The 12,642-nt window shown below is 47.7% G+C and overlaps 2 protein-coding genes across 4 annotated transcripts in view; one reads left to right on the top strand and one right to left on the bottom strand.

Moving 5' to 3' along the window:
- BLNK (B cell linker) overlaps positions 1–4,860 on the bottom strand; it is a 138,835-nt gene extending 133,975 nt beyond the window's left edge. For all 3 annotated transcript variants that reach the window (XM_059169323.1, XM_059169327.1, XM_059169330.1), the window contains exon 1: positions 4,732–4,860. The gene's annotated coding sequence lies outside the window, so the exon portion shown is untranslated. The remainder of the gene's footprint in view (positions 1–4,731) is intronic.
- Positions 1–12,642, top strand: part of DNTT (DNA nucleotidylexotransferase) — a 31,121-nt gene that overhangs the window by 15,456 nt on the left and 3,023 nt on the right. The window contains exons 6-9 of the mRNA XM_059169333.1: positions 1,201–1,324; positions 3,146–3,278; positions 4,312–4,420; positions 8,815–9,060. Of these exons, the coding sequence (XP_059025316.1) occupies positions 1,201–1,324; positions 3,146–3,278; positions 4,312–4,420; positions 8,815–9,060 (612 nt within the window). The remainder of the gene's footprint in view (positions 1–1,200; positions 1,325–3,145; positions 3,279–4,311; positions 4,421–8,814; positions 9,061–12,642) is intronic.

Raw genomic sequence — 12,642 nt, 5'->3', positions numbered from 1 at the left:
CTTCCTGGCTTGCAGATGGCCACCTTCTCAACGCGCCCTCACAAGACACACATGGAGAGGAAGTCCCGTGGGCCTCTTTTTGGAAAAAAAAAAAAAAGATTACTTGTTCATTTATTTGAGAGAGACACAGCGACAGAGGGAACACAAGCAGGGGGAGTAGGAGAGAGAGAAGCAGACTTCCTGCTGAACAGGGAGCCCAATGTGGGCCTTGATCCCAGGACCAAGGGATCATGACCTGAGCTGAAGGCAGATGCTTAGCACCCTTGTGGTGCCTCTTCTTATTAAGGCACTAGTCCCCTCATGAGGGCCCTACTGTCATGACCTCATCTAAACCTAATCACCTCCCTAAGGCCTCATCTCCAAATACCACCACCAGGGCATTAGGGCTTCAACTAATGGATGGAGGGGGACACAATCAGTCCATATTGTGGTCTAGGAAGCAGATGCCCAGATAAATACGGATGTATGAGCTTACTGCTATGCTGAGGTACAAATTATCTTCTGGCATCTATCACTCATAGGTACAAATATCATGGGGACACTGGGACCGTGGGACAAAACAAATCTGCTGGTAAAGAGCACACCTGTGTCAGAAGCTCCTCACTGCATCCTACTCTCCCTTGAAGCAGGGCCTATTACCCCCCCAGTGTGCCCCATCCTGGAGTTGCAGGTGACAGAGATTTCTGCCCAGCCCTTCGGTTCTGGGGTGAGGCACAGGCCTAAAGGTGCTTGTAGGCGGGAGCCAAAGCTTAGAGTACAGGCAGCTTGGATTCAAGTTTGGGCTATCAGCTGGGCGATGGTCAGGAATGCATACAACCTACATGAGCATCTCTCTTAAAATATGCAGAGCATGAGTGAGTGTAAGGACCCTGGGCCAAGAAGGAATGCCCAACAGAGGAAGCTGCTGTCACTCATGGACTGCACAGGCAAGCAACCATCAGAGTACACAGAAGCCTGGGCAGAAGCCATGCCCCGCCTCCTCACTTCTGTTCCCTTTCATAACACGTGTCAGGAGAGGACCCTCCTGAAACTTAAAGCTCTGTCCAAAGTTACCATCACCCACCTGCTTGTCATATTCAGGAGAAACTGGGTCAGAAATTTCCTTATGTGTTTTCCTAATCCCTTGACCTTGAAAAGTGTTGCTTCATTGTCATAGTGATCATTTCAAAAACTAAAGGCATGCCTTTCCCTCTGTTTCAGCTCTTTACTTCTGTATTTGGAGTGGGACTGAAGACTTCCGAGAAATGGTTCAGAATGGGTTACAGAACTCTGAATAAAATAAAGCTGGACAAAACCCTGAAATTCACACCAATGCAGAAAGCAGGTAAACTGTCCTGCCTACAGATCTCCTGCTGTGGTCAGGGGCTCATCAGGTGGTGGTAGAGCTAAGTCAGCTGAACTTCAACTCCAATGCTGGTACCTGGGTCACTTGTTTGCTCTCTTTTTTTTGTACTTGGTTAAAAGCACAAGCTTTTGGAATCAGACACACCTGGATCCAAATCCTGGCTCCAACACTGGGCGGCTGCATGATCTTGAGCAAGCCTGTTCAAGTTTCTAAGCCTAAGCTACCATGTCTATAAAAGGGGGGTAACATTGCTAGTAAATGGGGAATAAATCAGATCATGCTGGCAAAGCCCTTAGCACCAATCCTGGCACAGGGCAAAGACTCTCCACAAGAGAGCCCGTCATTCCTGCATCCAAGCATCACACGGGGTTGCCCTGTTGATCTGGTTCATACTGAACTGGCTCTAGACGTTTGGTCCTTGCTGTCTCCCTTGGGGAAAAGGTGTGGGAGCAGAGTCAAGGGAAGAAAATGGATATAAAGATTGAGGAGTAAAAAATATTTGAGCAAACCAAGAGTCATTGCTGGCACAAATGTGGATCTGCTTTAGAAACTACAAGACACCAGTAAATAGAAGGGAAAGTGTGCAAATCTAGGCAGATGGTTGATCTAACTGCTCAGGACCTACCAGTTTGAGAAGACAAGACTATGGTGAGACAGCTGAAGGCTGGCAGGACTTCCTACAGGTTGAAGGTGGTGGCTTGGGTGTTTCCATCTATGGAGGGCTGTGGTACACTTTTTTAAATGAAGAAATGCAAAGGCCCAAAAAGATGTACGTGTTTTAAACATTTACTTTCAACATGTAATACAAATACGATATAACTGCAATCAAAGAGAGCAAGCCACATCCAGCAGCATTGAGTACAGCCATCCTGTAGTATATTACATCCCTGGTACTTATTTCTCTTGTAACTGGAAGTTCATACTTTTTTGACCACCTTCTTGCAATTCCTCCACCACTCACCCTCATCTCCGATAACCACAAATCTGATTTCTCTTCTACAAGTTTTTGGTTTTAGATTTCACATTTAAGTGAGATTATAGAATATTTGTCTTTCTCTTGACTTATTTCACTTAACATTATGTCCTCAAGATACATCCATGTAGTTGCAAATGGCAGGATATCCTCACCTCCATGGTTGAATAATATTCATACAAACATACACCCGCACAACTCCTTTATCCATCCACTGTTGGATATTTAGGTTGTTTCCTAAGACAGCAGTCTTAGCTATTGTAACACTGCTGTGAACATGGCCTGCGCAAATCCCTTTGACATAGCATTTTCATTTCCTTCACATGTATTCCTAGAAGCAGGACTGCTGGATCACATACTCATTCTATTTTTAATTTTTGGAGGAAGCTCCCTCCATGGGCCTGTGGGACTAACCAAATCATTATCACAACTGTGTCTGAACTTCCATCCACCACTTTCCAACTCTGAATCTTCCCCTCCTAAATCTATATGCATTATCTTTCAAGATTCATAGGACACAGTTTATTGGTCAAGAAGGCTGGTTCTTCAGTAAGAAGTCCTACAGCTTGCTTTCCAGGTGGATATGAAATATAGGCTCTTTCTCCGTCAGGCAATTTTAAGTCTCTTTCTTACAAGTCAGAAAGCAGAGTCATCATTACCATGAAAAATTCACAACCAAGAGTATAGAGAACACACTCGTCTCTGGGGAAAGAGTTTGGTGATGCCTGTGGTCATGTTTGCGCTATCTGGGGGCAGAATCCCCTCCCACAGAGGGCTGGTCATGTCATGTGTCACTCTCTCCATTGACCTGTTCAATGGCCCCTCAGGATTCCTCTATTATGAAGATCTTGTCAGCTGTGTGACCAGAGCAGAAGCAGAGGCAGTTGGCATGCTGGTTAAAGAGGCCGTCTGGGCATTTCTGCCTGAAGCCTTCGTCACCATGACAGGAGGATTCCGGAGGTAGATAATGAGAGCTCCTTTTGCCTCTCCTGCTCTAACACCTTCAGTGGCTCCCTATATTCAGAAGTTCAGGCTTCTGAGCATGGCACAAAGGCCTTTGGTGATCTGGTACCAGCCTGTCTCTGTGGTCTCATCTTTTGTACCTCACGTTCCCACCCCAGCAACCCCAAATGCCTTGTCTTTGCAAACACAGAGCTGTTTCATGCCTCTATGACTCGCTCGTCGGTCCCTTCTGCTTGGACTAGCTTTCCTCAAATTGTCACCTGGCTGACTTCTCATCTTTTAAGACTCAATTGAGGTACCACCCCCTCCTCCAGGCTCGACCCGACAGACTACCTCAGGGCTACCTGCCAAGTAACTTGTTTGTGTACATTCTTTCCCTCACTTAGTTTGTAGATGTTAGTGCTCTGTGAGAACCAGGAGCCTGGCATAAAGCAGGTACTCAAGAAATACTGGCCAAATCAATGAGTAGAATGAACAAATTCTTCACAAAAACGTGTGCCTCGTTGGATGTTGAGGCCTCCTTCCTGAAAGAGATTCCTTGCCTCCCACCCCACCACTCCTCCAGCTCTCCCTGTGGCCCTCTTACCTGCTTGCTTTTGGCCATCCTGGCAAGCTAAGTCTGAAGTGAGGGAGCAAGTGGGAGAGGAAGATCAAATCTAAGAAAATGCCTTCAGTCAATGTCCTAATTCTGAGAGCCCTCTCTTGTATCACAGTTCTTGGTTTGCTCGTCGCCATTCTTGTCTCTATATGGACGTGGGGGTGAGTGCAGAAGAAATCATTTCCTTTGCTATTTTTTACCCACACATATGTCATCCCGTACGCACTATGTGGGATTTTTTTTCTGTCATAAAGTTATTCTACGAAGAGTAGAATTGTACAACAAGGATATTTTTAAAAAATTTATCATGAGCATTTTGTGGTGCTCCAACCTTGAGCACAGGACACAAAAACAAAGGTGACTTTGTTTGGGAGCTAAAATTCGGAGCTTAAAAACTAATTCATTTCCATTTTATACTTTTTTTTTGTTCAGAGGTAAGAAGATTGGGCATGATGTAGATTTTTTAATTACCAGCCCCGGGTCAACAGATGAAGACGAGGAACAACTTTTACCGAAAGTGATAAACTTATGGGAAAGGAAGGTAAGAAGAAGGATCAAAAGTGGATGTTTGGACACTCAAGCAGTCCATTAACACAACTGAATTTTGCATACTGTTTACCTCATAATTTTGTAATGACTATCTGATTGTCAATGATTTGCAACAGCTTACACAATAGCATGCATGACACCCGATGAGACTTATCTGCCTGGGGTCCTAGAGTCCATGTTGTGAATATCAATCTTGCATATACACACTTGCCTTGTTTCCAACGGGGCCAAGGGTGTGAATGTCTCTGTATTGGACGTTCAGGAGCATTACATCTCTGAAACAAATGGAGAGCAGGTACAGACCTGGGAGGTATGAGATGGCCAGCCCAGTTTAGGCATCGGGCAGGACTGCTGGGATTGGGATAGAAGCAGCCAGGAGGTGTCGCTGGTGCCTGGAACTCTCTTCTGTTCAACAACTACCTTGACTTTGTCCTGAGATGGGAAAAAAGAAACTCATGAAAAGATGAGCTCAGAAGCACCAACCCACTGAGGAGATGAGACTTCTCCTAGGCTACCTATTGCCCAGCAGAGGAGGTGAAGGATGGGCAGCAGGGAGAGCCTCCTGGGCCCTGACTGGTGCCCCACTCCAGTGAGAACTCTACTTTCCAAAGAGACCAGAGGGCTCCACCCCAGGGACCTACAGGACTGGTGGGCTGACAAACCTAGGGCTGGTGTTTTTCTGGCCCAGCTGCATCCTTCCTGAGCAAGCTGGCCCCTGCTGGGTGTGGGCCATGCTCCCTGATATGGCAGAAAGAGAGAAACCTCAGATCAAGTGAAAATAAGAGCCAGAAACACAACACCCTGGAACTAGTATCACAAGAAGGGAGGACCCAACGTAGGAACCAGATCCCCAGCCCCCTCTGTCCTTCTCAGAAGAGTGGATCCAGGGACCCTGAGAGTGATCCTCCTGGGCCAAACCAGGAGAAGGCAGCATGAGAAGAGTCAGCCCCACCTACACGGGCCCCTCTGCTCTACTTGAGCAGGAAAGGTGGGACTTTCTCATAGATAGTACACTAAGTACACTGCATAGACAGTGCACTAAGGCCCTGGGTGGGGACTGCAAGGCCAGCATTCCCTGTGAGGACCTATTCAGCCTTGGTTTTTATTTACTTATTTATTTATTTATAAATAAATAAGATTTTATTTGACAGAGATCACAAGCAGGCAGAAAGGCAGGCACAGAGAGAGGGGGAAGCATTACGACCTGAGCTTAAGGCAGAGGCTTTAACCCACTGAGTCGCCCAGGTGCCCCTCAGCCTCGGTTTTTAGGCACACCACACTCCCCATGCCCTGAGGCTGTCCCGGACTAAGACAAGGATGGAGGAATGGGGACATGGGGACAAGACGCCTTCCCTCCTCTTGCCTTTCCTCCGTTTGAGGCAGTCATAGGTCTGCCCTCCAAGCAAAGAGATGGGCCAGCGGGTGGAGGCCAACATTAAGCCTGTGGGTTTTATTTAGGACGTTCAAAGTTTACCGGCTGCATGACCTGGGGCGCTTTGCTCAACCCTTCCTCATCGACGAAACAGGGATATCAAGGCTCTGCCATTTCATTCACGGGGAGGATTAACGGAGAATCCGATAAAGCACCCGACACAGTGACTAGTAAGGGCGAACGCCTGCTAAACACAGGCTGTCAGCGGGATCACGCCTGCGCAATTGTCCCCTGCGCTCTGCTGAGAGCCAGGCCCGGCGCCAGGTGAGGGGACCCGGAAGTGAGTGGGCGCAGCTGCTCTTCCCTCGCGGACAAACAGGCCTCCGGAAGCCGACACTGAGGGCCAGCTGGGTGTCCCAGGTCTGCCCGCATCCTCACAGCCTGGGACCTGTCCCTCCCACCCTGGCTGGGAACTCTGCGTGCGTAACTTCCACCTCAACCTCGCTCCTCACGCCACAGACGTTCTTACCCCAACTCGCATTTTCCAGATTATCCGGGTGATCGCCCACGCACGCCTACGCATGCGCATACTCACACAGCACGCACGCGTTACGTTACATCACGTCACGTTACATTACGCGTTACGTTCCTTGACTGTGAAGAACAGCTTGGCAGGGCTGGTCAGCTGACTCTGAATGCGAGCCTTCTAGAAGAGCCCTGGGTCAGTGCCGGGAGAGGGAGGAAAAGGAGCTTGGAGCACTGTTCTGTGGATGGGCGTCCACATGGCCAAGGCTCCTTCAGCCTGAAATCTCCCTGGCCAGCACAGCTCAGCCCAAGGAGGGGAGGACTGCTGGGGGGAGGGGCGGGGGTTGGGCCCTGGTGGGTGGGCCTCTCACTCCTCTGATGGTCTATCCTCCCGGAAGGCTGAGAGATTGAAAGTATTTACACTCTTTAGGGAAAAGAATATATTCACTCCTGCTGAGAAACAGATTTCTAATAGGGGATGTAGAGTCTTCTGAGAAGGGGGTGCAGGGAATTAGAACACAAGGGCGGATGGATCGTGGCCCTCACATAAGGGGAGGGCATCACCCTCTGGCCTCTCAACCCTCCCTGCTCTGCTGGCGAACCTGATACTAAACTTGGGGCCACGGGGACTCCCTCTTTGTGAGAAGTGGAACCTTGGGAGCTGAGCGCTCCTCTCCTACGGTACCCCAGGGAGGGAGGGAGGAAGGAACAGGGGAAGGCCTCCCTCTCCTTCTTTGTCAGGAGTCAGTTTCCAGTAGGAAGTAAAGAACATGCTGGTAGGAAATGTTCCCATCGACAGCCAGAGCCCGAAACTTCAAAGGAATTTTCAAAGAAGGAAAGAAGTGGGGCGCCTGGGTGGCTCAGTGGGTTAAAGCCTCTGCCTTCAGCTCAGGTCATGATCCCAGGGTCGTGGGATCGAGCCCCGCATCAGGCTCTCTGCTCAGCGGGGAGCCTGCTTCCCCTCTCTCTCTGTCTGCTTGTGATTTCTGTCTCAAATAAGTAAATAAAATCTTAAAAAAAAAAAAAAAAAGGAAGGAAAGAAGTTACCGAAGGGGAAATCGGGGGCAACAAGGAAAGAAACAGTAGAACATAGAGCACGGAGTGAGTGAGTGAGTGAGTCTGTGTGTGTGTGTGTTTGACAACGGTGCCCTGCAGCAGACGCAGAAGGGAAGTGCCTAAATAAGCAGACAGCAGCATTGTATTCCAGGCATGCCTTCCCAAATGCCTTGCAAGATTCAAAGCAAACCCTTCCCAAGGATGGCCCATTGTCTAGGACCAGCCAGTGTGGCAGAAGTGCAAACACAGCTTACAATTATTAGAAAGCCAGTTTTGTGGATTTTGGCCGGAGGTGGGTATTTTTGCAAATTTAACTTTAAAGAAAGGCTTGTGAATATTTTAATAGCTCACTCTTCAAAGGTACATGATTCAAATTTACAAGAAAGGCTGCTGTAATGTACTAATTTATGTAAGTTTCATTAAAAAGCAGAATTGTGTTTTCCTCAGCTGGTGATTAGATCACCCTAGGGCAACATTTGCCACCTTCCCCAGAGGGTCTCCCGGACATCAGTGCTTCCCTCTCAGTCCCGTCCAAACGCTGTATTCTTCCTAATAGGGTTCCTGGGGGAGCCACTGAAGGACTAGAGTTCCCTCTTTTGAGGTCAGAAAAAGGATCCCCTTCAACGTTTGGCTGAACCGAAACAATGTCTCTTGGAGGGCTGCAGAAGAAATGCAAAGCATTCCTTATAACAAAATGAACGGAACCAGTAGTGCTCAAACTGTGGTCCCTGGACTAGCAGCACCCTGGGAACGTGTTAGAGATGCAGAGTCTCGCCCTCCCTCCTTCCCTCCACGGAATGACTCTGGGCACAGGGCCCTACAAACTCTGCTGTGACAAACTTTCCAGATGCTTCTGATGATAAAATTTGAGAACATCTGACCTAAGGACAACAAATCACATACCTTAATAGCTATGATTGAATTCTTTCAAGGTTATTTGGTTTTTTAGTTGACACTTAGATTTAGCATTTATTACTGCCATCTCCCTGCCTGTCCACCAAGCAGACAAATTGGGGCATCGCTGGGCCCATCTTAGAATCACTTCCTATCTTTCTGACTCAGGAGCAGTAGGTGAAATAACCATCACTAACATTATGCCACTCTCCAAGGCGGACAGAGTGACAGTCTTTGTCCTCAAAGGGATAAGGCAAGTTTCTGAGCACTGACTTGTAATTCAGAAGTAAGGAGAAGGGTTCTCTGGAGCTTTGGCCTAATTGCTAAATTCCTCTGCAGCAGAGAGAGGATAATACACCCAGTTCCTGGCTTCCTCTCCCATTGTGGTCAAGTGGACTCACACACAGCAAGGACAAAACATGGCCACGTTCTGCTCAAATCTGTGAAGCTTCTGTTGAGAGCATTCTTTAAGAGCCCAGTATAAAATGGCAGACCCTGTCCACCGGGGAGTCTCCTAATGTCTTTCTGTTTGTTTTCAGGGATTACTTTTATACTGTGACCTTGTGGAGTCGACATTTGAAAAGTTAAAGTTGCCTAGCAGGAAGGTGGATGCTTTAGATCATTTTCAAAAATGCTTTCTGATTTTAAAATTGCACCATCAGAGAGTGGACAGTGGCAAGTGCAGCCAGCAGGAGGGGAAGACCTGGAAGGCCATCCGCGTGGACCTGGTCATGTGCCCCTACGAGCGCCGTGCCTTTGCCCTGCTGGGCTGGACTGGCTCACGGGTAAGTGCTCTGTGGGTCCAAAAGATATGGGCTGGGTCTACTGGGGCCCAGGAGAAAGACAGCGGCAGTGGAGGCAGGGTAACAGGGAGAAGTGCCCAGAAACCTCCAGATCCGGGCATTCTACCTGCATGCAGTCAAGTGAGACTAATTAATTTAGAACAGTGTGGCCCAGGGCTGGCAGCTGCTCACCTGGGAGCAGGTGAGATATGTAAATCCCCCCCCCATCTCCCACCCTGCCCCCACCCCACCATCCCTATCCGATCTCCTGAATCAGAAACTTTGGGGATGGCGCCCAGGAATCTGTGTTTGAAAAAAGCCTTGCACATATTTCATATTTCTGATGTAGCTAGAGTGTGAGGACCGATGCAGAGAAAGCAGCAAGGTGGCTGAGCGTACAGGTTTGGCTTCTCCCAGAGCTGGTCATGAAGCACTGCTCTCCCTCCTACCAGCTGGGGGATTTCTAATGAGTTCCCTGTGTCCTTGAAGACTTGGTTTTTCCATCAGGTCCTAGGGACCTCAACCACCTCTTGCTGAGGGGCTGTAGGAATAGGTGAGATAAAGCTGGCAAAGCCCTCAGTACCACATGGGCCACATGGTCAGTGCTGGCCAAGTGGCAGCTCTCAATCCCACCATGTTATATTCACAACAGTGGTGCCCCTGATTTGATTCTTATCAGCTTGAGCTCCCCCCTCTGATGTAAGCACCCCTCCCTTCTATCAGTGTCCCCGGGTAACTAGCTATGACTTTGGTGACGTGTGCCTTTAGAGGGTTTTGTGTAGATGAATGACATAACACAGATTAATTGTCCTCAACCTTGAGTTAAGTGCCCAGTGCCTTTGCTTGAGTTGCAGTTATTTCAACAGAGGGTCTTGGCCCTAGAATTTCTTACTCTCACCAAAAATATTGGCTGACATTTTTCATTCATGAAAGCTGGAAAAACTGATGGAACAATATATCATAAATGCAGCTTGTTGACCTGAATCTTTGGGAACATAGAGTCTGTTGAGAAAGGGGAGTTCCAAAAGGAAGTCCAAGGTTACACAAGATCAAGCCACTTAGGAATCACTGGCAGAAATGGTTTCCTCTTGTCCATTTTGTTTGAAGATGGGTGTAGGGGTGCCTGGGTGGCTCATGGGTTAAAGCCTCTGCCTTCAGCTCAGGTCATGATCCCAGGGTCCTGGGATCAAGCCCTGTGTCGGGCTCTCTGCTCAGCAGGGAGCCTGCTTCCTCCTCTCTCTCTCTGCCTGCTTCTCTGCCTACTTGTGATCTCCGTCTGTTAAATAAATAAATAAAATCTTAAAAAAGAAAAAAAAAGTTTTGAAGATGGGTGTATTTCCAGCACACTCTAGTCTCTTCTCTCAGAGTCCTTGAAATTACTGCTATTGGTTCTGCAGGTGTTGATAGAACACTAAGCTTTTCACTGGGCCACTTTAAATGATTTAACCTCTTTAAGCCCCAATTGTGCCATCTCTGTGGTGAGTAACAGTGGTGCCCACCTCCAATGTCACCATTTGGGTTAAAAGAGAGGCTGCATGGGTTTAAATGTGGCATGTGCCCAGCGTATGGTAGCTACTCATGTTTTTATCTTTATGCCCTATTTATGCAGTCACTAAACATAGTGTGTTTTGTCTCCAGGTTGATACCTGTTGGTGGGCAACCAGAATTAGTTCTAGTCTAAAATTCTTTAGGTGAGAAATTCATTTTCACCTTTTTACCCAGAGGTTTCAGAGCCTAGGAATTATTCTCCACACATTTCATCTATTAATCTCACCTTAATTTGGGGCCTCTAACTGTGAATGGTGCCCTTGAGAGTTTTGCAGTACACAACCTGCACAGCTATATGCAGCAGCTCTGGATCCATCTCTGAAGTCTGTTGTGACCAATGACACAGCAAGCCTGATACCATTACCCCTGCTCAATGTTCAGCCTTTCTTTATCTGAAACACAAGACATTGTCCTTGCCATGCCTGTTTCACAGGGTCATTGTGAGAAGCTAAAGAGACTTTAAAGCAAAAGGCAGAACTGTCTCAGGTAAAGTGCCTGAGCTTTGGGATGCAGGAGTCTAGGTCCTAGCTCTATCATTGGTTGTGTGGTAAATGACTTAAGCTCTCTAGGCGTCCTTTCTTCATCTGAAAAACAGGCTAATAACAACTCTAGCCTTACAGGATTGTAATGAGCATTTAACGAGACAATGCCCTCTTCTCAGCACAGTTCTGAGTCCAACTGTGTACTTGAAACTGTTCCCTTTGAGGTACTTAAAGAGTCTTTCAGACTCTTGTAGAAGTTATTAAGTATTAACAGCAAAAGAGCACATCAGAAGATTAATATAAAGCAAGAATTCAGGCCAGTGTCTGGCATAAGGTAAACTCTCCAGAAATATTAAGAAGGATATCATTGCCTGGTTTATAGCCCTGGCCGTCCTGACTGGTCCTCGCCCAGTACAGCTAAGTGATCCTGTTATAAATCAGATCAGGTTACTCCCCTGTCCAAAACCTTGCAGAGACTCCCCATTTAATTCAGAGTAAACGTGGAAGATCCTATAGTGACTCGTAAGACCCTGCAGGATCCTCTCACCCTCTTAATGCCTCTGAACTCCTCTTCTACTGCTCTCAGGGGCCAGGCTTACTTCTCGCTAAGGCTGTGTTCTAGCTGTTTGTCTGCCTGGAAAGCTCTCCCCCCCAGAGTCTACTTGGCTAATTCCTTTACGTTTTTCAATTGCTTGCTCAAAACCCCACCTTCTCAGTGAAGCCTGCCCTGTACACAGCACTTACCTTTCAGCATATCCTATAATTTATTTATTCCGTTCTTGTGTCTTTTCTGTGTCCTCTGCTCAAATCCAAGCTCCACCAGGGTAGATGTGTTATGGTCTAAGCACAGAGAGCATACCTGGCACATAGCAGATGCTCACTAAATATGTGTTCAGTAAATATTTTTATTCTCCAAATAAAAGACATTATCATTTCTTACAGCCTATGGGGAAATGTTCTGAGGTTTTAGCAGAGGAGTCCAGGAATACAACTGTCAGCACACATAACTGGGGAGCTGAGGACAGTCTCTCACTGTCCTCATTACCCCCATCCTCCCCAACCTTTCCCAACACATTGTGAGCAGCCATTGCTCTAAATCCTGGGGGGGGCAGCAGGGGTGGGGCCATGAAGATAGTGTCCCAGGGCTGGGAGGAAGCTCAGTGCCAAACAACACCGTCATATTTTCACAGACCAGCAGCTGCTGCATCCAGAATCTGCTTCACCCTGTTTGTCCACAACCCTGGCTCCCCCTGTGGCACATTATCAAAGACTTCTGTTTCGAAAGTCTGTTTTCTTACACATGGGGTGGTGATGGGGAAGGTCCCCACAGCAGCCAGCTTTCCTAAAGTAGGAGATGGCTCCTCCCACTAGAGGGCGCCATTATTCCACGCTTTCCTCCTCTCACGGGGAGGATCAACATTTCTAGATCTGTGCTGCTCTCAGGTAAAACAACATGAATGGCAACTGTCCTCTATCTCAGGTTTCAGCTTTCACTCCCTGCAGCCTTAGAGCCCACCCTTGACCATAGGACATGCTATTCTGGGACAAGTGGCTC

The sequence above is a fragment of the Mustela lutreola genome, chromosome 4, assembly GCF_030435805.1.
Source record: "Mustela lutreola isolate mMusLut2 chromosome 4, mMusLut2.pri, whole genome shotgun sequence".
Classification (NCBI taxonomy): domain Eukaryota; kingdom Metazoa; phylum Chordata; class Mammalia; order Carnivora; family Mustelidae; genus Mustela; species Mustela lutreola.
This window is presented reverse-complemented; position numbering and strand designations above follow the sequence as displayed.